This window comes from Thunnus albacares, chromosome 9, assembly GCF_914725855.1.
Source record: "Thunnus albacares chromosome 9, fThuAlb1.1, whole genome shotgun sequence".
Classification (NCBI taxonomy): domain Eukaryota; kingdom Metazoa; phylum Chordata; class Actinopteri; order Scombriformes; family Scombridae; genus Thunnus; species Thunnus albacares.
The window spans coordinates 2,158,322-2,185,917 of NC_058114.1; the positions used below are offsets into that span (position 1 = coordinate 2,158,322).

Here is a 27,596-nt window from a genome sequence, read left to right on the forward strand (position 1 = left end):
GGTCACAAGTGTTTTGTATAATTGAGGTCCTTAGAGCTTTAGAGTGCTCTGAATATTTTATGGAGTCCACATATTCATTGAGTTAATTCAGGCAGGAATTTTGTGGATGTGATATTTAGCAAGTAAAAATAAGAGATTTATTATAAAATATTTTCCTTCATTTTCACTCTTACAATCAAACACACCAACAACCTTGTTGAGTGCCAACAAGGAGAGCTTCAGTTTTGTTGCTGTTTAAGTGCAGGAAAATTTGTGCTCATCCAGGCCTTTATCTCCTTAAGACAGATAAACAAATAGTTTCTTTTCAAACTTATTCACAATTGTTACCCAGCTATGATATTTAAAAAAAAAGAGATATTGATATCAGTTGTACATTCTGTTGCAGCGCCCCTGAGACTGCTGGTCACTTACTTTGGTACTGCCCTGTTGTGAGACTCTTCTGGAATAACATGTATCTTTAGCAACAGCTATATTGATGAAAATTTTATATTAACTTTGAAATATATACCATTTGGACTACTAGAAGACAACTCTCCTATTGTAAATTTCATCTTCACAAAAGCAAATTTACAGCTAAAAAAAAAAAACTTCTTGGTTTTCACAAAGGTCAAACAGTGATTCAATTCAATTTTCTTCTAATCCAAAAGTTGAAAAAAAAAAGGAATTCCAGTTTTTCATTGAGAATCTTTATATGAACCGCAACGAGCTCAGAATCTGTGTTTATTTGTCCTCTGCAAACCGTTAGGTGAGTATTTTTATATTCTTTATGATCTTTCTATGGAAAAGGAAATTGTAAACGTTGGTCAATGAGGAAGAAGGAGAAAAAAAAAAAATTATATCGTATATCGTAATACCCTGTAAAAGAAGTGTTGGTAAGATTTAGGCTAAATATAGATTATGCTTGAGTTTTTTTGCAATTCAGATAGAACAACAAACAAACAAAACAATGAAGGAACAGCAGTAGTGCAGAAAAGAAACTCCCTCTGATCTTCCGGGGGCTTTACATAAATGTCCCCTTGTTTTTTTCCCGCCTTGTATTTGTTTAATTTTTTGCTATAATCACTACAAAAAACAAAACAAAACAGCAGTTCATATTAAAGAGTTTTATTGCATATTCAAGTATTGACACGTTAAAATAAGATGCACTATATTACATTAAAAAAATACCAGAAAGAGCAAAATGTCACATTTTAAATAAGACTTAAACTGGGGACATCACAAACTCTCCCATCAAACAACAACAAAAAAAAATTCTAAAACAACCTGCCTCAATCTAAGTAGTTAAAGTAGCTCATACAATGTCATTAGTAAGGTTAAAAACTCTTGATGTTGAGGAAAACTTTATAAATGATCTCAGTTTGTGTCGCAGTTCACCCTGGATCAGGATCAGACCTCTGATCCTTTCACCTCTGTCATAATTCAAACTGATGACATCATGTCCTGTACTCAGACATGAGTTCATATTTATCACGTGGCTGAGTCTCCTCCTTCAGTCGGCCTTCAGGGCGTAGAGGACGTCGTCCTGGCTGACGTTGAGGCGGACTCGCTGCAGGACTCCCAGGCGGCTGGGCTCCAGCAGCAGCAACCTGCAGGCTCCCAGACGCTGACACACCGACAGACCCTCAGACACGCTGATGGGCTGCAGACCCTCCACCCGACACAGAGCCTGATGCTGCACGAACACCTGAGGGAGGAAACATTTAACTCGGGTTCTGTACTTCAGGAAAGAACTTAAACCAAACTGGACCCCTTTACATTCATCTGATTAGAGCTGCAACAACAACTCAATTAGTCAGCAACTATTTTGATGAAGTGATTGATCGTTTTGACTCATTCTTTGAGTAAAAAAATTCTCTGACTCTGGTTTCTTCAGTCTTCTCTGACAGTAAATTGAATATCTTTGGGTGGTGGAAAAAACAAGACATTTGAGGACATCATCTTGGGTTTTGGGAAACAGTGATTGATATTTTTCACCATTTTATAGGACCAAACAACTTGAAAACAATCGTTAGTTGCAGCTGTAGCTATCTGGACCTCAATACACTGCTGATTACTTATCTAATCAGATATTTTATTATTGCTACAACAATTATAGTGTATAGTGTACAGTATAGACATTATTTATCAATGTAATTTCTTTGTGTTTTGCCTGACTAGTGCCATGGGCATCAGCTGATGGGGATCATCCATCGATCGAACAAACTTAATTACTTACACAATTGAGTATTGAATATTTTCTAGTATTTTATAAGATTTAATTCAAAGATTGGACATCTTGAACGTTGTTTTCAATTAAGAGCATGGGCAAAAGTTCCTTGCTGTAAGTGTTTTACAGAATATATGGAAAGGAAAGTTTTATTTGTCCCCTTTCTTCAGTTGGACTTTAAAAGAAAAAGGTTAGAAATTTTGGGTTTAAGAGTTACACGAGAAGATTCATATCACTTTATTTTGGGATGGTAAATATGAAGCTACAGTCAGCAGCCAGCCAGCTAACTTAGCTTAGCATAAAGACTGGAAACAGGGGAAACAGCTAGCCTGGCTCTGTCCGAAGTTCAAAACTCCACCTACCAGCACCTTTAAAGCTCACTAATTAACTCAACAATTCAGTTGTCAAGTTGTTGCTGGCAGAAGCTTCATATTTAGAGAACAGACATCAAGAAAGCAAATAAACACATTTCCTGAAATGTCACTCTTTATAAACTGCTAAAAGAAACTTGAGTATCTCTTGTTTAGAGGTTCTAATAATAGTTGAGTATTTCCATTCTTTGCTACCTTGTACTTCTGCTCTAGTCTGCATTTTTAGGTATTTGTAACTGTTTGTTTGAGGTTTACCTGTTGGAAGGTGGCCTCCTCCAATCCCAGTCGCCGAAACTCAGCAATGACGGCCCTCAGGAAGAGCTGCTCCTGCACTGATGCACACCTGCGGAAAAAACAAAACAAACAAACAAAAAAAACATACAGGTACACATTAATCAACTTTATCTTAATCTTTATTACAAATCCATCAGTGTTCCATTAATGTGACCAAAGTGAGAGCCTTACTTGATGGCAGTGATGTAGGCCGAGGAAAACATCTCATTCAGCGCCTCCATCACATGACTCATTCCCACCAATCCGGTGGCAGAAGGGTCGGCGGCGGAGTGCTCGCAGATCTCTGTTGCTCGGCGACAGATGTCCAAACATCGACGAGCGTCGCCCGATAGAGCAGCCACCTGTGAGACGAGAGCGGAGAGGAGCGAACACATCTGTGGGTGAGCTCACGTCAGCCGAGAAGGTGTAGAAGACGTCTCGGTCGATCGGTCGTCTTACCTTCCTGGACGCGAGCTGGAGAGCGTCCTCCTCGAAGGCCTTCACCTTGTTGAGCCTGGACATGATGATCTGCTGCAGCTGCTTGAAGCTGTACGGCTGGAACGACATCCTGGTCAAACCCTGCAAACATTAACACAAACACAACAACTTAGTACAACTTCTTACTGTACAGCTTATTATCTACAAGTCTGCAAAAAGCCTGTGAAGAAAACAAATCAGGGTTTTTAACTTAGGATTAACTTATGTGTATTATTTTCTCGATTAATCGATTAGTTCTTTGGTCTATAAAATGTCAGAAAATGATCAGTTTCCCAAAACACAAGATGTCGTCCTCAAATGTCTCGTTTTGTCCACAACCCAAAGATATTCAGTTTACTGTCATAGAGGACTAAAAAAAACAGAAAATATTCCAATTTGAATAATGAATGATGATTAATTGACTAACTGTTGCAGCTCTAGTCTTCATTTATTTCAGTTCACTAGTATTAAGGTTGCGACAGCAGGAAATTCTGATATTTACACTAAATTAAATGACTCGTCTGGTGGCGAGAACATTTTTCGGAGTCAGCTGTGGACCTCTCGTAGTGTGATTCTGGGCTGACTGAAATAAAAGTTGATGATCATGACAGAAAACTGGTGAAATCTTTGTTCGTCAATGCGAAAGTCTGAGGCAAAACAGACATCATGCAATGACAGAATAGACACCGGTAGACATTTTTGAAAAACAGGTTTGACTTTGCTGCAGATGGAGGATGTGTCTCTGCTTTCGAATTAGTTTTCAGTTCCCATTGAACTGTATGATTCACCTGACAATCTGAGTGAGTAATAAGTCTGAAACCGATACCCTGCTGACGTCAACATTTAGTTGTTGCTCTCAGGTGATGGGCCGTTTGACAAATCCTCATGCCTTTGAACGACACTTTTTTATGCAACACAATTAGAGGTGCAAATGTGGTGAACTTAATGTAACACAAGCATGATGTTGTATATGTATATGATGAATATGATGTACTGGATTTGGACCCCAGGAAGACTAGCTGGTGCCATGGGCTTCAGCTAATGGGGATCCTTATAAATAAATGAATCAGTACAGGCTGCAGTCGCTCACCAGTCTGCTGGCCACTCTGTTGATCATGATCCTCTCCGGCAGGTCCATGGTGTTAGCGATGGTCAGCACCACCAGGCGGGCGTGACGCCGCGTCGGCCAGTCAAACAAGTTGTACATCACGTTCTGCTTCCTGGTCCACAAGAGGTCCAACTGCACAAGTCCAAACACAAACCAAAGAGTCAGTCCACTGTCACATGATCACCTCCAGCTTATTTAAAAAAAAAAAAAAAAAAAAGACTTTTCAGGAGCTAAAACCTGTTTGGACTGAACCATGAATAGTTTTTACATTGAAGCAATTTTAAAGTTCTAGGTCACACAAGCCATGCTTTACAAGTTTTAAGTTTTACTTCCCATTTCATAACTATTGTAATTCTATTCCATAAACAGGTTTCAAGTTTAATTTTCCTGTCATTTTATTATTTCATTATTACCTTACTTTTTGCTCTATTTTTATTCTTTATTCTTCTCTTATTATTACTAGTTATATCTATTACTATTTGTTACGACCCTCTCTGCCCAGTCTGCCTGTGGCTTCAATTTGTGTGGCTGTTCTCTGTTGTTTCTGCAGGTACTGGAGGTGGGTGTGGCAGCATCATCAGGAACACCTGGGGCTCTGGGTGCCAGTGCCTCTTCAAAAACCCCGTTGGAGTCCAGTTGCTGGGGTGCTCTCCTCCCTGAGACACCTTTTGGCTTTTGGGTTGACATTTTGATTTGCTTTTCTGCACCATAAAACACTACATCCATACACTGTTCCACTCATGCACTCACCTACACTACAGATCTCACTGACTACACATGCCATGGTTAGGTTAGGTTTTTTTCTCTTAGGTTACTTCCTTTTTTAAAATAAATTGGTTATTAATTGGCTTTGTTGTGTGCGTCTCCCTTCTTTGTCATGACCGTGCGGCCCGGTTCGTGACATGTGGGGGCTCGTCTAAGTTGAATCTGATTTGTTTGGGGCCGTTGTTTGGTGCCCTTCTGATGTAAGGTTTGGTTTGGGAGATGCATTTTGGAGAGGAAAATTGATTTGGTTGTTTGGTTGTTGTTTCAGTAAGGGGTGTTTGGTCCTGCAGTATCTCATGTGTTGACATGAGTGGGCAGGTGTGAGCTATCGGCAGTGATTGCATGGTCCTCTAGTGTGGTAAGTTTGGCTTTTGTGGAGTTTTCCCCTGTGTAAGCATAGCAAAGTGGTCCATTTGGGCTCGTTGGTTTGTTTTTTTAGTTTGTTATTTTTGTGTGGTGTGCGGTCAGAGCAGTTGTCTCGGGAACACATCCAGAGCTGTTGGGTGAGTAACCAGCTAGCTGGGGACTTAACCGGGCTACTGGGTTGAGTGTTTAAATAGCCCACCGCTAATCTGCATGAAGACTAGGGGCAGTGAGATAAGTTTGGGATAGGCAGTCTAGATAGAGGGAGACTCTTTTTGTGCACTGGATGCCCTTGACAACACTGTTGGTTCAGTGTTTTTTGTTTTGTGGGCCTTTAGACCTAGGCTATTATAGCAGGGATAGAGGATTTTGTTGCTTCCCATGTGAGGAGTTGCTGGATCGTTGCACTAAAGACTAAAGAAGAAATTGCAGAAGAGTATGAAGTGGATCTAAGTGGTCTTGGTGATAGGCGGCGTAAAGGGAATATAAAGGATATGGTTAAACTACATTTAGTTGAGAAAGGGGTGCTGGTTGCTGAGCAAGAGGGATCTGGTCAGTCACTGGCAGCTCAGGCATTGGCAGGTCCATCAGGTAGCTTAACCTTTGAGCAGCAGAAGGAATTGCTTTTATTACAGTTGTCTCATGAAAAAGAGAAACAAAAGTTGGAACTAGAAAGGCAAAGGATTGAGATGGATAAGCAAGTGGCTATTGAGCGGTTGTGTTGTGAGACAGAGTAGGCTAAGTTAGAGTTGCAGACTGTTAAGTTGGGGTTAGTCAAAGATGGTAAGCTTTCTGAGGATGTTCTGCAAGGGGAAGAAAGTTCATCTTCACTGTCGAGGTCTCTGGATATTGTGAATAATCTGCGTCTCTTGCCAAAGTTCAATGAGAGGGATCCTGATGTGTTCTTTTCTCTTTTTGAGCGGATTGTGGAGGCAAGGAGCTGGTCTGACTGAGCAGACTTTGCTGCTGCAATGCATATTGTCAGGAAAAGCACAGGAGGCTTATGCATCTTTAAACAGTGGTAATCTAACATATAAATCAGTTAAGGCTTCTGTATTGAAGACATATGAGTTGGTCCCAGAGGCATATCGCCAGCATTTTAGGACCTGGGAAAAAAGCGTTAATAAGTCTCATATGGAGTTTGCAAGGGAGCTGACTAATCGTTTCAATCATTGGTGTATGGCTTCAGATGTTGATGATTTTGAAAGGTTATGTGAGTTGGTTATCTTGGAGCAGTTTAAAAACTCTCTGCCTAGTCGGGTTGCCACATAACTGAATGAGCGTAAGGTTACAACTGTTACAGAGGCAGCAGGATTGGCAGATGAGTATGCACTCATTCATAAAAGCCGGCCTGGGGAGCCTAGGTGTGGACCTGTGGTGCGCAAAGAGGGTGTGGTAAGTCACCTGTTGGTTTTGGGTTTTCAGGTATGGGGTTCCAGGCAGCGCCTGAGAAAGGCGGGAATGTGTGCAATTACTGCTGTGAGGCAGGCCATTGGAAGTCAGACTGCCCAGTGCTCAGGGCTAGGAAGCTGCATGTTGGAGGCGGGCCTGTGAACTCTGCTGCTGGTCTTGGGGATGTTGGTGTATGGCAAGGTGGGCATATGGAATTTGGTGTGACTGGTAGCCCCCCTGAGTCCTATCTGCCTTTTATCAGAGACGGGTTTGTGACACAAGTTGGTAGTGACACAAAGGTGCCTGTTAAGATTTTGAGAGATATGGGTGCTGTTAACTCATATGTATGAGAGTCTGTTTTGCCATTTTCTGAGAAGACCCAATGCATAAGGTGAACCTAGACTGTGAGTTGGTGCAGGGTGATGTGTCTATGGGTGTGAGACCAGCGTTGCCAGTGGAAGGGATTGAAATAATTTTGGGCAATGACTTGGCTGGCAGTCGTGTTTGGGCTAGTGTGTCACCACCTCCAGTAGTCACCCTCTGTCCTTCAGGCTCAGAACAGCCTGATGGAAGTGCAATGCGCTTTCCTGAAGTTTTCTCTGCATGCATGGTTACGCAGGCTGGGTCTAAGGGGGCAGATGGGAAGGTTGAGACTGTCTTGCCATGTTTACCTGATGTTCCTTTGTCTGTGTCTAACAGTGAGCTGCGGAGTGAACAGAGGGCTGATCCATCACTGGAGGAGCAGTTTAGGTCTGTCCTATCAGCAAGGGAGTTGAAAAATGTGGCCAGTGGTTACTTTCTTCAAGATGGTATTTTGGTAAGGAAGTGGGTGCCCCATGGTGAGGATTTTGTTCCCATTTTTCAAGTAGTAGTTCCATCTAAGTTTTGTAGCCATGTGTTGAGACTTGCTCATGATAAGTCAGGGCATTTAGGTGTTCAGAAAAATGACAGGATGTTGCGCCATTTCTTTTGGCCACGACTTAAAAAGGATGTTTCTCTGCACATTACGACCTGTAGTACGTGTCAGCTGACTGGTAAGCCAAATCAGGTCATTAAACCAGCTCCATTGTAGCCGATTCCACTTATGAGTCAGCCATTTGAGTACTTGTTGGCCCAAGTGTTGAAACTCCTAGGGATCAGGCATAACCAGTCGTCAGCTTATCACGCACAGAGTCAAGGTGCTTTGGAGCGTTTTCATCAGACGCTCAGGTCTCTTTTGCGTGCATATTGCACAGAGCTTAATAGAGACTGGGAAGAGGGGCTGCCATGGTTGCTTTTAGCTGCACGGGAAGTAGTGCAGGAAAGTACAGGGTTTAGCCCAAATGATTTAGTGTTTGGCCATACTGTCCGGGGTCCTCTGGCTGTGTTGAAAGATGGGTGGAAGGACTCAGATCCTCCCACCAACCTAATTGACTATGTGAATGGGTTTAGGCATCGGTTATATACTGCAGGAGAGTTGGCAAAACGAACATTGGCTGTGTCACAGCAGAATTATTGTTATTATTGTTGTTGTTACTATGCATCTCTGTGTCTCTTCCCCCTCCCTCCTTCTTTCTCTCTCAACCCATCCAGTCAAAGCAGATGGCCGCCCACCTACGGTCTAGTTCTGCTTGAGGTTTCTTCCTGTTAAAAAGGTGCTTGAATTCTCTGTTGCAACACACAATCTTTGCTTGTTTTGCTTAGAAACAGGTCAAGATACATGTAGATGCAGTAACTTTGGGCTTATTTTTTTCAGAAATGTGTTTAAGCAATCAAGAACCAACAAATACAGGCCTGCAGACTCATTTCTGGAAAATAAAAACATTTAGACTTTACAGCAGTGTTCATTTTAAACTTTGGTCCATGACAGTTTAATACAGATTTTTACCAGGTTGTATTATACAATTAACCCCAAACAGAACGGTAAAAATCAATCTGTAGCTAACGAGAAGCTGCTGCAAGAAGTTGTGTGTACATGTTTTTGTCCCAAATTGGTATATTTTGGGATGGAAGATCTTGTTTTTAATAACAAATGTTCTGGAAATTTCCCTGCAGATGAATCGTAAGACAGCAGTGATGGGAGTAATCTCTGAAGATTGTAGATATTTACTTATTAAATATCCTTTTTGTTATGGCAAAGAAATGTAAAACTGTTTATTGGCTCAGTGAGTACGCATCTCCCACAGGAGATAGCAGGAAGTGGACACGACGGGAGCACAAAAACCCAATTTCAATGCATCTGTATTACTAATCCATCCACTCTCATTAGTCGCTTTCTTTCCTCCTTATTTTTCGATGATTTCTGCATTTTTTTCTTCTGTTGTTTTCTGTTTGTTACAGTCTCATTTCTTCATTTACATTAGTAAGATCACTTTCATAAACTGCTGAAAGAAATAAAACAGTAAGTTTCAGCTGATGAACCAGGCGGTCGTGTTCACTAGTGACACCTGCTGGTTAATTACATTCACAGCAACAATGTGTCTCTTATGCTTTTAAATGAAAGAAATAAAACTTTTTTCTAACTAGCTTGACAGTATCATGTATTTATTGTGTTTCTACTTGTTAATATGGTCAATTGTATTTATAAAGCCATCCTAAATAAGCTACCATTTTATTAGATATGTATATCCCATATATATTCATATATAAACTACAATGCTCCTCATAGGTGGAATAAGCTTCATGACTCCCTTAAATCAGACAAGTTTTTATCCCTCGAACATTTCAAGATTCTGTTGATCGATGTTCTATACAATGAATGCTCCTGTTTTTAACTGTGACTGCTTTGTCCCTGTGTAATGTACTTATTTTACTGTATTTTCTTTGTGTTTTTCTTCATATTTTGTACGTCATTTGTCTTGTGTTTGTGTTGTGTTTATGCTGATTTGAGTTTTTGTTATATGGTTGTGTATTTGCAGGGTACCGTTGGTTTCTCCAGCTAAAATAAAGGCTATTTATCATTAAGGCTTTACTGCTATGTTATTATTAATATCATCATCATCATCATCAAATCCCACATGCTAAGCTCCAACCACCAATGCGTCAGTGGTTCTCAGCTTCAAACTCATTGGTTCCTACTGAAAATCAGTTCATAAATATAGTTTCATGTGTGTGTGTTCAGTGTGATGAAAACATGTCAACCAGTGCGTCGGTTCACTGATGGGTTTTTTTTTTTTCTGTACATGAGATTTGTTGACAGGAAGAAAAATGTAGAAAATTATGAGAATTATCCTTTAAAATTTGCAAGATTATCCTAATTTATATTCTGCTGTGTGTGTTATTGTTAAACATATTTAATTGTATTTTATTTATCATATAACGTGTTTGTAAAATGAAATAGATGTGCAACTGAAGATAATTTTCATCATTGATTAACCTGCAGATTATTTTTTTAATTAAGCAAAAATATAAGAAAAAGGTAAAAATGTCCACCACAGTATCCTGGAGCACAAGGTGACATCATTAAACATGTTTTTTTCTGATGAAAAGTCAAAATCCCCCAAAATGACATACTGTAATTTACTATCATGGAAGACCAAGAAAAGTATCAAGATTTAATGTTGGTTAAAAAACCCACAATCTTTAAACCGATGATCAAAATAGCTGCACATGACTAATCGTTGCAGCTTTATAATCGTATCTAAATAGAGTCAGAGCTCTTACTTCATCCACCAGCAGCACAGTCGTCTCCTTCCTGGGTGCCGGGTTACTGAATCTCTTCTCCAGCAGAGCCGCCGCGTGGTCGGCTGTTGCTTTCTGTCCCGACAGTTTCTGCGGAAGAGACCGCAAAACACCAGAGATTTAATTCAAACATGGCAGAGTTTATTCCGACATCTGTACGAACAGTCTGACATTTGGGGAACTCCTCTCGTTCTTCTCTAGAGTCTGATGTTTGAGTCAGTTTAGCCTAGCTTAGCGTAAAGAGTGGAAGCAGAGGGAAACTACTAGCCTGGCTGCATCAAAACACAAAAATACACCAAAAAACTCTTTTCTTTTAGCTTTAGAGTTGTTTGAAGGCTGCTAGGAGGCTTTACAAACCTGGTTAAACTTGCGTCCTTCTCAGACGTGGAATACACAACATCTATCTGTTAAAGTGATGCTTTTTGGCATTTAGACAGTTAATGTTCATTACAGCTTCATGATGAGTTTAGGGTCTAATAAAATAGTCAAATTGTTGTAATTTAGATAGACCAACCCAAAAAAGAGGGGTGTGTATTAACAGTTATTTTTTTTCTTTCCGCTTCCTTCCTGTCATCTTCCTGTTATGATGGCGAGTATCATCAGCGTATGAGTTAATAATTTGACTGTGTTTTGGTGTTTTGTTTGTTTTCTGTCTTTTTTTCTTTTCTTTGTTTTCTCTTTTTGGGTCGGGGTATGTAAAAAAACCTTAAATAAAGTTTAAAAATCAACAAATGGTAAACTTCTCACCTGCAGGATTTGGACGTAGGCCTGATGAGGGTCCGTCATCTTCATGCCGTTGATCTCGATGAAGTGGAATGGCGGGATCTCGTCCATGTCCGCCGCGTGCTGCAGACAGCGCATCACCTCGTGGACCGTAGCCGTCTTACCTGTTCCTGGCACACCGGAGATATACATACACCTGAAACACGAGAAAAACAACAGCGCAGGTCAGTGTGGAAACCACGAGGAAGAATCCTTGAGACACATGTAACCTCAAGCGGAGACACACCGATTGGCTGTGAAACCTGATCTTACCCTCCCGTGCCGTCGATGACCTTGCTCTCCACGAAGCTGTAGATGTCCTGAAACTCCTGCTCTCTGCAGGGAAGAGACTCCGGCACCGAGGACACGTGCAGCCTGATGAGACAAACACATAACAAGTGTTTCACGTACTGTTATATTCTGCAGATTATCTGCTTCACCGAACTGAGAAACAGACAATTAAATCTAGATAAATGAGCACAAGCTGGAACTCAGACGGCTGAAGTTCAAACTGGAAAAGTGACTAAATTCAATATAATATCTGTTACAGTTGTTCCTAAAGTTGGTGCTGTGAGATTAATCATCATTGTTCATCTATTGTGAGTTTTTAATACATTTCAAGACATTAAAAAAAAAAGCCACATTTACATTAACTCGGTTTTATGTTATGTTTTCAAACATATCAAATCAGAATAAATGAGCAATAAATATGAAAATCCCTATAATAAAAACTGTTTAATACGCAGGTAGCCGTTAGTCGCAGATGACATGACAACTCACTGTTGCCGGTTGCCATGGTAACACATAGCTCGGGTGTTTTGCAGGAGCTCAGCGGTCAGAGCAGCGACGAAAAACTGAGCTCAGAATATTATCTTATTATCTTATCTTAAAATCTTCACCTTTAGGCACCTTTTATTCTGAGAATGAGCCTATATTATTTAACTTCACATTGATATAATATAGACTAATATAATATAATATGAAGTTATATCAGTGTTTGGGTGCCTCAGGGTGCCACCCAACCTGTTAGTATACAGACTAGAAAAACACCCCGATGATTTTAAATGTGTTGTTTTTGTACATTATTCTCCCAGAATGCATTGCACAAAGGAAAAGAGCTGCTCACAGCTGGAAAACATTTAAACTAATAACGGATGAATAACGGTGAAACAGCTCCAGCAATATGTCGGAAAGCAAAAAAATACATCCATTAAATTACATCCTAAACTCACAGTTTGACGGCACCTGCCAGCCAATCAGAGAGCAGGATGTTCTGTGTGGTCAAAATTATGAAAATGATTATTGTAATCATTAGTCCTGCAGCTCTGATGTGAAGGGTTAATCTGGCCGCTGTAGGTCGGGGTCAAAGGTCACAGATTGTTGTGTTGGACCTGGACTCTCACCTCGTTCTGGCTTCCTCCAGGACGTTGGCGGGCAGTCGCGCAGGCAGCGACCTGCTGGGGATGCTGGGAGTAGCGTGACGAGGAGTCCGCGGCGTACCGGGCGCGATCTGTCGAAAAACAGGAAACAGAAGAGACGAAGTGAGAGAACTGAACAGATTCTTTAGGATTTAAAACATCTCCGGCGGTCTGACTTCTACCTTCTTGCTGGGAGTCTTTCGCGGCGTCCTGGTGGAGGAGCGAGTTTTCTGCTTCGATCGAGGAGTGCGAGACCCGGCGGCGGCGGCGCGTCTGCCTTTCTTCGCTACCGCTTCCTCGTCGCTATCCACCGCTTCCTCTTCATCACCTTCATCCTCGCTGCTGCTCTGTAGCTCCTTCTTCGATGGGATGAACTCGTCCTCGTCGTCTCCGTCTGAGTTCAGGTCCTGCTTGTTGTCCAGAAGATTCCTGAAGCAACAGACAGAAAAGCTCAGAAGATATAAAAGTTTTCACCACGAGATCATTTCGTGCTGAAAAAGATTCATTAATTAGTCTGTCATCATTTTCATTTCATTCCCAATTAGTCACTTAATGATTTAGTCTAGAAAATGTCAGAAAATAGAAAGTCGACTCACATTTTATCAGCTGAAACGCTGCCTTTTGTTTTTAGCCACGTCGTCCTATGCAGAGTAACGACAGCACGACGGGCTGTAAACTGTTTCAGACTGTCAGCAGCCAATCAGGGAAGACGCTCAGTGCTGCGTTTAGATTTTTAGTAATACCAAAACAAACACCTCTTATTTCTATGACAGTGTAGAAATCTTATGTTTTCATATCACAGATGATGAACAACAGCATTAAAACAGGAGACTCATGTATGGTGGCGGGGCGGCTGCTCTGCAGGTGCGTTTGATTTTACTGTAACTGCTGTAACCGGGTGGAGACGTGAATAATATTTCTTGTAGGAGGCTGCAGTCACAAAAGAAGTAACGATGTTGTTCGGTATGTAGGCCTATAATAACAAGAGATGTGTAACTGCCCGCTGATTCATACGGTCTATAAGTCCGCAGAGGCCTTCTATTTCTATTTTGATAGTTAAATGTTTTGAATTGGACAGCTCATCCTACATATTTGCCTGTGCTTCCCCTCGCTGGGTGGATCGACCGCCCGTGTTAGGTTGACTGAGTCAGCCTGTATATGCTCGGCGCAGACGCATGTAGAAGAGAGGAGCGATATCAATGCTATTCAGACGCGGCAAGCAGATGAATCCAGGGTCGCGACGAAGACGAACTATCCGAAATTTTGTTTATAACAGCGTTGGTGAGCAGAGTGAGGTCAGGAAGCCTTAACTGCAGGTATTGTGGGTTTGAGTTCCAAAATTGTTTGAACATTTCGTTTGTTTTGTCGTTTTCTTTGTTCCGTTCGTTTCATTTGTTTACGTTCTTGGCGTGCAGCGCTATTTTGTTAGATTATTATTATTATTATTATTATTATTATTATTATTATTATTATTATTATTAGAGTAGTAGTGGTAATGCCTTTGCTGACTGGATATTAGCACTATTAAGAAAAGCTTTTGTCTAATCTAGTGACTACTTTTAATAGTTGTTTGATTCAGTTTATTATTTGTGTATTGTATTTTTGATACGACAGGAATTTTTCTATAGTTTTCATGGTGCAACGAGACAAACCATGAAGCATCAGTTTGGGACTCTCCGTGTGCTTGCTCAACAAAACTATAGAGAAATATTCTGTGGTTGAGAACACGTATTCATCAGAGGGTGTGATTGTGGTTTGACTTTGGTTTGACTTTGTTCCTGGACGTTAAAGTGAGTCATGTTTTCTGATCATTTCAAAAACAATGTAGATGTAGATGATTCATATATCAAGTAGTGTAACAGGCGTCACATGTCATCACATCAGCCTGCACGCTGACTGCAAGAGAATTATTTTCATTAAATTCACAATTACTGATTTAGTCTATAAAGTTTTCTCTGACCAACAATCCATAATACAAAAAAACAGTAGAACTACAACGATTAGCCATTCGACTAAAATTAATCTGCAACTACATATTGATAATTAAACATTTTGAGTTTTTTTTTTTTTTTAAATTCTCTGGATCCAGCTTCTCAAATGTGAATATTTTCTTGTTTCTTTAGTCCTCTCTGGCAATAAACTGAATATCTTTGTGTTGTGGACAAAACAAGACATTTGAGGACGTCGTCTTGGGCTTTGGGAAATATTTTTCATAATTTTCTGACATTTTACAGATCAATCGATAATGAAAATAATCATTGGTTGCAGCTCGATAAATCAGAAGTCACATGTGAGAGGCTGGGACCTGTAAATGTTTGGTGTTCACTGTGGGAGAAACCTCACACAGTATGATTAATTATGAGCCTTAATTAGACCATTAAATATAATATAATGAAATAAAATAACATGACAGCATTAAAAAAAATGATTGAAGATACAAGATAAATTCATATTTTAACTGTTAATTCTCATCAAATTGAACAGGTTGTGTTTTGTTGTCAGGATACAGTAGCTTAATAATGACTAAAAAAGGTCAGAGGTCATCCTGCTCCCTGGTTCAGCTGAGTCACGTCTCAAGTCTCTTATTTTATGTCTCCTCGCCTGAACCGGAAGTTGTTCCTGATGCGCCATTTTGACAGGCGTCTCAAGTCTCTTATACTGCTCCGAGGAGCGAGGAGGGATCTCCGAGGAGCGAGGAAACACGAGAGCGGCCTTCACGGAAGTCTTTTACCGGCCGTCACGCCCCCTTATTGGATATCAGTTATTGATTGGACGCTGCAGCTGATCAGACTGATCGGATACATCACTGCAGTTTCATACTGAAGTGGAGACAGATTACAGATTAAAGTTTTATGTTTATTTATATATTCATCATATAGTTAAAAATCTGTTAATTGTCGGTCTGATCAACAAAAGAACCATAAACAACTTCCTTCATTTATAAGAAAGGTTTTTTTTCATGATGTTATTTCCTCCATTAAAGTGTTTCTTGCTGACAGACAGACAGACTCTTCCTGACTTTAATTTGATCCATAATAACAGTTCAACACATTTATATTTCACATCATTTATCATCATTTCCATTCAGTCACATGTGAGGCTGAAAATTCCTGAGCGTGGGGTTTGATGTGAGTTACATCATTTCCATTTGCCCTGAAACATTTAGCCAAATACATATTTTCCAGTGTTCAGAAGACACCTGATCATATTCTGGGTTATTGAATGATGAATTCACTATCAGGATTATCAAAAAATACAGATGGAAATGATCAATAAATAGTATAAACGCATTCTGTGAGTAGAAATGGTTTCTACAGCTGTTAAAGCAGGGAAAAGACGCGAGTGAGGGAAACATGGATGCAATTTAAGAGACTTGGGACGCACCCGCGGTGAATCCGTCTCCGTACTCACAGTTGTTTCCTGATGCGAGACGACACCAGCTGGGCCGACTTCCTCTTTGAGCTCCTCGGCGTGGCGCCGCCCGGCAGCATCGGGGAGTTTTCGTTATCCACTTCTGCCCTGATGACATCACACAAACAGACATTTAAAAAAAAAAGAAAAAAAAAAAAGGTGCAATCTGTAATAACTGAAAAGCACGGACTGATTTCTCACTGCATATATATTAGAATTTTTAAAAATGAACAGTTTTGAATAGTTGAGATCGGTTTCAGTCTTTTCAGTGTGCTGTCATGTAAATGTATGTTTTCATGGACTCACAGAGCTGCCAGACCAGGTTCCTTCAAGGTCTTCTGCTCTTTCTTTCGGGAGGGAGTGGTAGCTCTGTTGGCAGACATATTTAGATTTCTGGGGTTACATCACTGTGTTCAGTAAGATAACAAAAACACTTACTCATCTTCTCCTTTCATGTTTTACTGTGTGACACTGTAAAATCTGTGACACCGGCTGCAACTTCACCCAGCTGTGCATTAAGACTGAAAGGTGTGAATGCAAGAACGGTTTTTCCCCTCACATGTGGTGTGTGAGGGGGAAAAAACCTTCTTTGTGCTCCAGGTCTCAAACTCCCAGCAGCCTCTGAGCTCAGAGGGACAGTAGTTCAGTGCCTGACTCACTTCTGCCCCCTGGTGGTACAGTTTCTCCTCGGGGTGGCGTTTCTTCTCCTCGGTGTTTTAACCGAGCCGCTCGGTAACTCTGCCTCCATCACATCACCCTGCTGAGGACTGGAAGAGACACCAGTGTGTCTGTGGTTCAAACCAGTTCAGCTCTGGTTTAACTCATTTAAAACCCATTTAGCTCTAGTTTTAAAACATATTTAATCCAGTTTCTCTCTAATTTGACCCATTTAAACTAGTTTATTTCAGATTTTGAGCAGTTAAAAACATTTACAAAATGTTTTATCTTTTACACCCTACTTACACCAGTTCATCTCTGGTTTAAACCATTTTAAAACCAATGTAGGCCAGTTTACCTCTGGTTTTAACTAGTGTAAAACATGTTTAAACCACAGAGCAGCATGTCTCTGGTTTTAACCATAATATAACCAAAGCAATCTGGTTTATCTCTGGTTTAGATTATTTAAAAAAACAATGTATCTATAGTTATAATCTGGTTTAACTAGTTCATCTGTTTTAAAACATTTAAAAACCAATTTAAACCAGTTATCTAAGAGTTTAACCAGTTTAAACCACTTCATCTCCAATTTGAACAATTTTAAAAACGATTAAAAAACACTTTATCTCTGGTTTTCACTATTTAAAGCCTTCTTAAAACAGTTTATCTATGCCTTCAACCATTTTAAAACCCATTTAAACCAGTTTATCTCTGCCTTTAACCAGTTTAAAACCATGTTGAATGTGAAAGTTCATTGGAAACATAAGTTTGACCAAAAAAAAAACAAAAAACAACTTGACTTCAGGTCCATTTACTATCTTTTTCAGGAGCTTTCAACTGCTCCATCATCTGAGGAAAACCTTGAGATGCTGCTGAAAGCTCCAGAAAACGAATACGTGAATGTTTTTTTTTTTTTTCTTCGTTAAACTCAAGTTTAAGAGAGTTTAGAGAGTAAAGCTGGTGATATTATATTAATATATCAGAGGGATGAAACAGGTCACAGTCTAACTCAATACAATTCAACTGCAGCCTCCAAAATGACCAAAAAGTTGAATCAAAACAGTTTAATCAGCATTTTTAGACAGACAGACCTAATAAAACTGTGTGTAAAAGTCATATAACCGACTGTGAGCGAATGCGGACTCTGACCTGGAGGATTCGTCTCTCGATGGAGGACTTTCTATCTCAGCGATGGACAGTTTGTTGAGGACGATGGTGGAGGGCTTCAGGCTGATGGCGGGGGCTCGGTGGGCCTTCCTGAGGGGGGTGAGGCTGTGGGTGAGAGGCAGCGTCCGAGGGGGAGAGGACGCCAACCTCTGAGCCAACTCCAGCTCCTCGTCCAGCAGCTCACTCAGGACGTCGTCGTGGGTCATCGACTTCTTCTCCGGACCTGACGGGACGAGGAAAAGAACAGTTTAGTCGATCAACGCACCGTTAATCCACAACTGTTATGATAATCAATTCATAAATTAAGCAGAAGTGCCAGAAATTCTCTGCTTTTAGCTTCTCAAATGTTAAGATTTATGATTTATTCTCTTTTTATATCATTATAAACTATAATCTTTTGGTTTTGGTTTGATGGTCAGACAAAACACAAACATCTGAAGACGTCAGCTTGAGCTCTGGGAAAGTATGATGTGCTTCTATAGATGAAATTATTCATATATTAATTTAAAAAATAAAAAATCATCAGATCTGACCCATTTTTCTGCATTATTTCTAAGTAGAGATGCACCAATTTCTGTTTTTTTTTTTTAATTAGCAGCAAACATTTCTGTAATTTTTCTTTGTATGTTCAATAACTATTTAGATAACTTACATATTTCTTCTTGAAATTAGGCGTGTTCACCGAGATGATGATGGTTTTATAAGTGTCTGATTAAGTTAGTTGTTCCAAATGTTTTCAAGGTTGTTCCTCCAAAAAATTGGACATTTGAGACCGATCGGCCGATTTCGATCAGCGGCCGATCAATCGGTGCATCTCTGTCTCTTGGTATTATCTAACCTCCAAAATGACCACAGATGAGTCGACTTATAACAACATAAAGTCAACAAAACTGAACATTTTTAGAGTTTTGATACCAGAACGATACTTTTACTAAATCTACTAGTCTTAGTGTCGCGGCCGACTACTGGTTATGATGTGTACCATCTTCTGTCGGGCTGCAACTACCGATTATTATTTTCTTTATCTGTTAATCTGCTGATTATTTTCTGGATAAATTGATTAATTCATTAGTGTCAGTTTAATTTCCCACAGCCCAAGTTGACGTCTTTAGATGTTTTGTTTTGTGCGTCTAAAACCCAAAAAATATTCAGTTTACTGTCGTACGTGATGAAGAGGAGCAGCAGCTTCACATATGAGAAGCTGGAACCAGCTGTTTGGCATTTTTGCTTAAAAAATTATCAAAAAATACTAATTGATTATCAAAATAGTTGCTTCTCCTCAAAAATTATTATTAAATTGAAAGAAAATTAATCAACGACAATATGAATTGTTATTCTAATTATAATAATTGTTTGTTTTTCCAAAAGATTCTCGGCTTTCCATGTTTTACATCACTGGAAACTGAATATCTGAGTTTTGGACTGTTGGTCGGACAAAACAAGACATTTAATTGAACTGCAGGAAACTGATCAAAATGAAAATAATAAACTAATAATTAAGTTTTAGTTGCAGCCCTGTATAACAGAAATCTCTGCCAACAGCTGGATTTCAAATTAAAGCACTTTTATGCAGATTAAAAAAGATGAAATAAAAAGATGTCAGATATACTGAACCAGTCAACACATCCTGAAAGACTTTGACTGATACTGTATTTATATTCAATATTTTATATTATTTAATATAATTTTTTTTATGAATTGACGATGTTTTTCATGTGTAAAGAAACTCTGCAGCAAATCCAACATGTTTAATGAGTTAATCATGTTGATGATGAAGAGTTGTCTCCAAACAAGATTTCAGGAAGAAAGTGAGGCACTGAAACACGTTTTGGTGGTTTTAGTTTTGAGGTAAAGTTTTGGTATCAGAACCAAAATATTTCACATTGACTTCTATGTAAAATAAATTAATAAATCACTCTTTTTGTGACTGACACTCACTGCTGAGCTCCAGTTTCTTGCGGACTCCCGGCGTCCTGGCCGAGGCGTTCCTCCTCTTGGCGCTCAGACATTTGGATGCTGACAGTTTGGTGGCGGAGTGCAGAGACTCGGCCTCCATAGCGCCGGCTTTACCCGCGCTCATGGTGGCTCTGCTGTATCTCGCTTCCCCCGACGCCGCCCGGAACATGACGGTGGGATCCGGCGTCGGCAGGGCGCGTCGAGACGGTCCTCGGGATGCAGGAGTGGCCGCGGGCGGCGAGCAGGGAGGTGAGGGGGGGAGGGAGGGTTTGGGGCAGGAAGGAGGGGAGAAACCCTCCACCAGAGCGGAGTCCACCAACCTGAAGGTCTTTGTGTCCCAGGACAGCTTCACATACAGAGTGTCCTTATCGTAGGAGTCGGGGAACGGAGCGGCTCCATCCAGGTGCTTCACCTTTAAATCAAACGAGAGGAACTTAAAGGAGGACGATTTCCAGCTCTATATTTATATTCTGGGGCTCTACTGGAATATCTTTGCATGATTTACAGTTAAAAACTCCTTATTTATCTCATACTGGTCCTTTACATAATAAAAGCTTCTGTTATGTGGTTATAGTACAAATACAAACTTGACTGAATGATTCATCTTTTTAGTGACGGCACCGACACTGAAACTTTTTGGACTGACATGAACTTTCTTCAAAAAAGAAGCATAACTGTTGATTTTAAAGCAGGAAATGGACAATTTACTGCAATACTGTAAACCTACTTTATATTTTTGGGAAGTATTATATTCACACCAGCAACTTTTCAGACCAAAAACCAATATTCAATGTATTCAAAGCCACTTTTAAAACATATTTGGAAACCCTGAAACTTAGTTAGAACTGTTAGGCTGTAAAAATGATCTCTCTTATATGTGTTTCTTCAGTGTTTTGAGGAGCAAAAGACTGAAATTATGGCTACATACAACCAGGGTTCAGAGAGAAAATGTGTTTTTTGTGATTTAATGAACTGACTCTCACTGACACTCATACAAATACTGATTCAGCTTTAAAAAGGAGACCCCGAGATAAAACAATCCCTCCTTCACCTGCACAGGTCTGAGGATGGACTCGGCGTCGACCTCGTCGTCACAGCTGCGGGTCTGATAGAAGAAGATCTCCTGCGGATGCGGCTCTCTGCCCAGCAGCTTCAGTTTGCTCAGAGGAACTTCAGAAACACGAGAAAACCACTGAACCACCGCCTTCTTCTGCTCGCCGCTCTCTGAAACACAGACGCAGAGCAGACGGTCAGCTGCAGTCTGGCTCACATGTTTTAGGACAAGTCAGAGTCAAGTCATAAATCCAGAGATCAAACAATTCATTGATTAAACAGCAATTATAAAGAAATGGAATAATCATTCCAGCTGTTTTTCCAGCAGAAAAGCCAAAATTTCACTGTCAGATGTGACTATTTGATGCTTTTGTTTGTCATATCTGAAATTAAACTGAATATTTCTGGATTTTTTGGTCCAAAATTTTTTTTAAAAATTGTTAAATTGTTAAATTTGGGTAAATTGTTGCATCTTTTTTCACTTTTTTCTGGCATTTTATAGACTAAAAGATTAAATCGAGAAAATAATCAGCAGGAAATAATTGTTAGTTGCAGCCAGACATAAAGCTGTCAAAGCAAGTCTCAAGTCATTTGATAATTCTGTAATTTTCGCAAAATTGCAAGCGCTCGCAATTATGTCGATGTTGCAATTCAAAGGCTTCTTGAATTTGCGTTAATTATTGCAATCGCAAAATCTCGATTTGCTGGAGGGACTGATTAGGATTCCTTTATAATGTGCTTCAAATATTGGTGATGACTTACACATTTTATCACAATATGATTCCAAATAAAAATCAATAAAAAAGGTGGCATTTAATTCTCATCTGCCCTCGTTTAGAATAAAAACATTGATTCATTTTTAATGTGGCTTCTTTCATCGCCGTCTGTGACCCACCGTCTCCATACAGCTTGATGACTTTGGCCACATACGGGTTGTCTTCATCATCTCCCTCTATGAGGATGTGCTGGCCGGTGTTGATGATGGTGGTCCTCGGGAGACCCTCCACACGGATGGCCAACGAGCTGAGAGACAACAACAGCAGGAGAGATTTCATAATAAACATCTAGCGCTGCGATGATGAGTCGATCTAAAGAAACTTAATCTGCAACTATTTTGATAACTGAACAATTTAAGAGAAAAAAGGGGAAAACTTCACTCGTTTCATCTTCACAAATGTCAGTATTTGCTGGTTTTCATAGTCTTCTATATACACATTGATAATTTTGGGGCGATTAATTGAGCAATACTTTAACTACATCACACTCATAATACTTAGCCTATGTACTTTTACTGTAGTAGGATTTTTCATGCAGGACTTTTACTTGTAATGAAGTATTTCTACATTGCTGTATTGGTACATTGAGTACTTTCTTCCACCACTGGTTGCTTATTAATATTAAATGAGTTAATTGTTTCAGCTGTCATTTATTACACACTTAAGAGATGAAAGATGGTTTTGTACAAATATACTGTAAGTTATGTAAGCTTGACTAAACTTTTGAAAAAACCAAATGTTACATGAGAGGAAAAAAAGACATTTACAAAAGATGAACAGATACAAAAATGTAATGAGTAAATCAGTGTTTCTGCAGTGAGATTTATGGGCACTAACCTGTATTCATAAGTCTTTAACTTCCTATTGAAGCTTACAGGCTCTCCGAGCCACTCGTAGACTCTTCTGAATCTCCGTCGGGTGAAATATTTCATCCTCGCTGTCTGAAGTCACAGAAAAGGCGGTTAAAACACTCAAACTTCACTTTCGATCCGGATTGGAGCCGTTTATCTGCTTTAATTCAAAACGCAGATCGAAAAAAAGAGGATTTCAGTAGTAAAAGTCTCGAGGTAGCGGCCATCCACCGTCAACATTTCGCGCGAAAATTACGTCATTTCCGTTCTCCTTCTTATCCATAATGGTTTTTTTTAGCGGTTGGCAAACGAGAGATAGCGCCTTACCGCCACCGGCTGGTGTGGAGGGTGAGTGACTCTACAGTGACGGGAATATCTACAAATTTATATACTATATATTATAAAACAGAGAAAATATATATATATTCGGTTTGGGGGCAGGGTTCATGGTACAGGCGGTTCCTTTCATCACCTCCTATGATCCATCTTCCAGTGAACCCTTTGATTTTCCAAAATGGCTTCAATCTTCTTCATTTCAAATGTCATGCCAATAAAGCTTATTGAATCGAATTGAGTCCTCAGATTTGTTTCTCAAATGTACATCCCTCACAGATTCTCTCTCTCTCTCAGACTCTCTGTTCCCTTGAAGGGAAAAGGTGTCTTTTTTCCTTCAAGATGAACACAATAAAGAACTTCAGTCCTGCCTCACATGCAGGTTACCTCCATGTAGGGCAGGACTTAACTCTCAGGGTCATCTCAGGGGTCAACAGTGGTTCTACTTCTGAGGGCCTCTCCTCCAGATGTAGAAGTAGTGTTGAGGTTATTTAGGGGGCAGGTAGCCTTCATCTTGAAGATAAAAGTGAGGTGGAGTTTCCTTTTTTCCTTCAAGATAACCCTCTAGCCAAACACCCAACGTGCCTCCTCTTAACATGAAAGTGAGCTCATATAGATGTCATCTGAACTACGTCACTTTCCCTATGATATGCATTGTAGAAATGTTGATATGCTATGTGGTTTGCAGAAATGTACAATGCCAATATTTTATTCTGGCGACAGGGCTGTGTGAGGCAGGACTTGAGTTCTCAGGGTCGCCTCAGTGGTCAACAGTGTTTCCAGGGTTCAAGTCCCGATCCAGAGCCTTTCTGAGTCTGTGTGTAGTCTGCTGAGGTGGCGTGAGTTTACCCCGGGTTCTCCAGTTTCCTCCCACTTTCCTTCAAAACAATTCCCAATTCAACAATTCAAATAATAATTTGAACACTGTTGATTCCTCAAAAGCTAATTGGTTTCCTTAAGTCTTTAAATTCTAATACCTGCTTTGAAATCAGTCTTTTCTCATCTTTTGCAGTTAAACCTCTAAATGTCTAACTAAATTTTGCTGATTCAGTTTCACTCAGGCCAAATTTGTTGTGTAGAAAACATTTGGGAAACTCTGTTCATAACCCAAAACAGGTGGTATAGGCCAGTAGGGGTTTCAGGGTAAGGTATGTTTGAAATACTCAGTTTCATAGTTTCATCACACAGGTCATTTTCACCTACCTTCAAAAAATCCCTTGCTCCAATATCATGACTTTATTGTTAGGAAGTCACTCTAACAGTTACATTCAAACTAAAATGATGAAGTTTAAAATTGAAGTCTTCCTACACCAGTATCAGCAAATGAAAATTGACAGTCATAGTTTTATCAATGACACCTTTCCATGAACTCTCCTATTCACAGTGAGCACCTTACAGTATCAGTAAAATAACTCCAGTGGTGGAAAGTACCTTTACTCAAACACTGTACTTAAATTTTGAGGTACTTGTACTTGACTTGAGTATTTCCATCTGATGCTACTTTATACTTTCACTGCACTACAAACTGGCTACTGGCTACATATGTGACCTTCTAATATTACTATAATGTGAAATAGTGTGCAAACAGCATAACATGGGTAGTTCTAAATGCAAATAATGGGGAACTGTAACATTCTAGTGAAGTAATTGCACAAAGCAAATTCCACAGACAAACACTGAATTTTGACATGATTACTCTGATTATCTGGATATTGTTAAGTACACTTGTAGTTTTTTTGCTCAGACATTCAATCACAAACTTCTGCTTCCTCTTCTTCTTCTTTTCGGCTGCTCCTGTTAGGGGTCACCATAGCGGATCGTCCATTTCCATCTCTTCCTGTACTCTGCATCTTCCTCTGTTGCACCAACCACCTGCATGTCTTCCCTTATCATTTACATAAACCTCCTCTTTGGTCTTCCTCTTTTCCTCTTACCTGGCAGCTCCATCTTCAGCATTCTTTTCCCAATATAACCGGCATCTCTCCTCCATATATGTCCAAACCATCTCAATCCTGCCTCTCTTGCTTTGTCTCCAAATTGTCCCACCTGAGCTGCCCCTCTAATATACTCATTAATAATCCTGTCCATCGTTGTCACTCCCAAGGAAAATAGCATATTCAACTCTGCCACCTTCAGCTCCACCTCCTGTGTTTTCGTCAGTGTTACTGCCTCCAAACCATACAACATAGCTGGTCTCACTGGGCTGTGACAGTATGGATCTTTTCTTACCATGGTGAAAAAGCAGCATACATTTACCCCTCCACGGTAAACCCCCTTAAACCAGGGTACAGTTTGTTGAGGATATCAACAGAGTGACAATATTGCCTGCTACACTGAATACAACAAGGCATTTGTAAGCCTCGAGTTTAGCGATTTGAGCATCACCATCTGGGATTTGACCGTTGCCATCCTTGATTTTTGGAGCCAGAAGTGACCATATCTGGATGAAAGGGTGGAGCTGACCCTAGTGCTGGCTGCTAGCTTGGTTAGTACTGTGCATTTACAGTCTGAGATTAACTGTGATAATGCTAGTGCTAATGGTAGTGAAAAATAGGCCCAAACCATTGAAACAAAATGTACTTACCAGAAAAACTGAACAGCTGGTTCCTTAGAGGGTCTTTTAGTACAACCAAATGCTGAACAAGGCTTTTTTGGGCGACTGAAATGTTAACTTTAAATTAACTTTCATGAACTGAACACACTGTGAAATAGCTGCAGCTACGCCTATACTCTGTGAATCTGCCATAGTTACGTTACGTAATCAACGTTGTCACTGTGGTAGCAACTTGGTAGTCAAACCGTAAAGCATACATTGCTCTATTATCTATTTTACTTTAAATGAGACCATAATTTACAAAATGAACATCATGCTGTATTGAAGAAGACTTGAAACTACACTGTAAAAAAAAAAAATCGCAAAAAAAAGGTAAAAAGTTGCCAGACACTTTACTTTGGACATTGTCTACATTTTTACAGTCCAACCGTTATAAAACAAAAAGAAAATCTCATTATAAAACATTGCTAGAATGTTAAACAAATATATAAATCTGCACAAAAAATGAAAAAGATTGCAGAACTACCTTAAAATTACCTAATTTAAATGAAGACAATTCATAGGATTATCCAATCCATCCACAAGAACTCCCCATCAAAGTACAAATTTCTGGATGTAAAACAGAGAAATTATGTAAAATTACATTCAAATTACCCTCCTTTAACACCCATTAATGGTATCTTGAGAGCTTTAAGCTCTTATTTTATGTGATTATCCAATCTATTTACAGTAGATCCCTGGTAAATGTTTGGCGCTTGCACAATGAAACATAGTATTCTATCTGATGATTACTTTTTTCTGCTGTGGACTGTGTAGACTAACACATCCATTAGTTTAGAACACTGAAATTGTTCAAACATCAAGCATCATCAAGGAAAAATACCATCTTGTTTGCCTGATCTTGAAGGATTGCATTTGTCACACAGTTGATTAAAGAGAAAGAGACCATTCTGCTGTGGTTGAGTTACATTGACTTTGAACTATTGAGGGACTGCGAACAGAACAGTGAAGCTCTGTCATGAAAAGCTGTCAATTCATAAGCTGTGTTGTCTGAATCAGAAACGGTCTGATAATATTAAGCTTGAGAGAAAATCAGCGCAGGTATGAGAAAATGCTTTCAACAAGCTTTGAACTCAATCCTGTCTTGCATTGTTTTCTAGGTCTTGCTAGACACTGTCTTCAAAGCCTGGGTTGCACACACTTCACTAGAAGCCACCCTTTCATGTCTCAAAATGTTAGCTGTTAATGCTCAATATCTACAATAATGCAAATAAGCCATTCAGCAAAATAAAAACTGCCAGAGCAAGCTATCCTTTAAATGTGATCAACAAAATCTTAAAACCATTCGTAAAACTGACTGGTATCCTGTGTTGGGATGCTTAATTTGGAGTGATGTAGTAGTCTCTACATTTGGAACCAGTTAAAACTCTGGTGCAGTATTTTTCACAAGGTTTAGGCAAGAGAGCGATTTTCAGTTTTTGACTTGCAATATAATGTTTGAATTATGCAGAATATACAGTTTAAAATAAAAAACAAACAACAAATATACACATTATTTATAATATAACGTGATTAAATCCCTATCATGTGTTGCACATGTCAATATGTATGGTAACAAAAAACACTGTCGTGGCATCATCTCACAAAAACAAACAAATGAAGTCGTCAGCCCTCACAAATAAGTGTATATCACTTTTTTAATGATGCACAGCAGCAAAAAAGGGTTTCAGCCCTAGGCTTTCCTCAGCATTAGGATGGAACATAGGATACAACAAACATACATTTTTATCACCATTTGATTTGATATGTAGCCCCAACACCAATATGTTGTGCATCAAGACCTAAATACAAGAGCTCTCTTTAGCCTCAAGCACCCTATAAGTGGCAGGTTCTGAAGAATGATGGCAGTGTATACACAATATATAAGAAATATCCCTCTGAAGAAGAGTGTCAGACGGATATGTTGGATAGTTGCTTGTAATTACTGTCAAATACTGTTTATAAACAGTAAATCTCATACATTAATTGGCAAAATCTGTAGAT

The 27,596-nt window shown here is 39.6% G+C and overlaps 1 protein-coding gene and 1 long non-coding RNA gene across 5 annotated transcripts; one reads left to right on the forward strand and one right to left on the reverse strand.

Annotated features, from left to right (window-relative positions):
- Positions 1-1,088: 1,088 nt before the first annotated feature.
- orc1 (origin recognition complex, subunit 1) lies at positions 1,089-22,930 on the reverse strand. 4 transcript variants are annotated; one of them, XM_044362116.1, is made up of 18 exons: positions 22,653-22,930; positions 21,935-22,062; positions 21,038-21,210; positions 19,969-20,398; positions 18,013-18,253; positions 16,866-16,973; positions 16,513-16,575; positions 16,207-16,314; positions 12,978-13,224; positions 12,781-12,887; positions 11,651-11,752; positions 11,363-11,534; positions 10,598-10,705; positions 4,418-4,567; positions 3,310-3,429; positions 3,043-3,212; positions 2,833-2,920; positions 1,089-1,684 (listed from the first exon to the last, which is right to left on the reverse strand). In XM_044362116.1, exons 1-18 carry the CDS (start codon positions 22,745-22,747, stop codon positions 1,490-1,492), a joined length of 2,805 nt encoding a protein of 934 aa, XP_044218051.1. In that variant the 5' UTR covers positions 22,748-22,930; the 3' UTR covers positions 1,089-1,489. The 4 variants fall into 4 exon arrangements, with proteins under 4 accessions (XP_044218051.1, XP_044218050.1, XP_044218052.1 ...); XM_044362115.1 differs by having other exon boundaries at positions 19,963-20,398; XM_044362117.1 differs by lacking the exon at positions 16,866-16,973 and having other exon boundaries at positions 19,963-20,398.
- LOC122989336 lies at positions 4,504-11,455 on the forward strand. The gene is made up of 3 exons (XR_006405030.1): positions 4,504-4,595; positions 4,986-5,703; positions 11,369-11,455. It is a non-coding gene; the product is annotated as an uncharacterized LOC122989336 (long non-coding RNA).
- Positions 22,931-27,596: the final 4,666 nt, after the last annotated feature.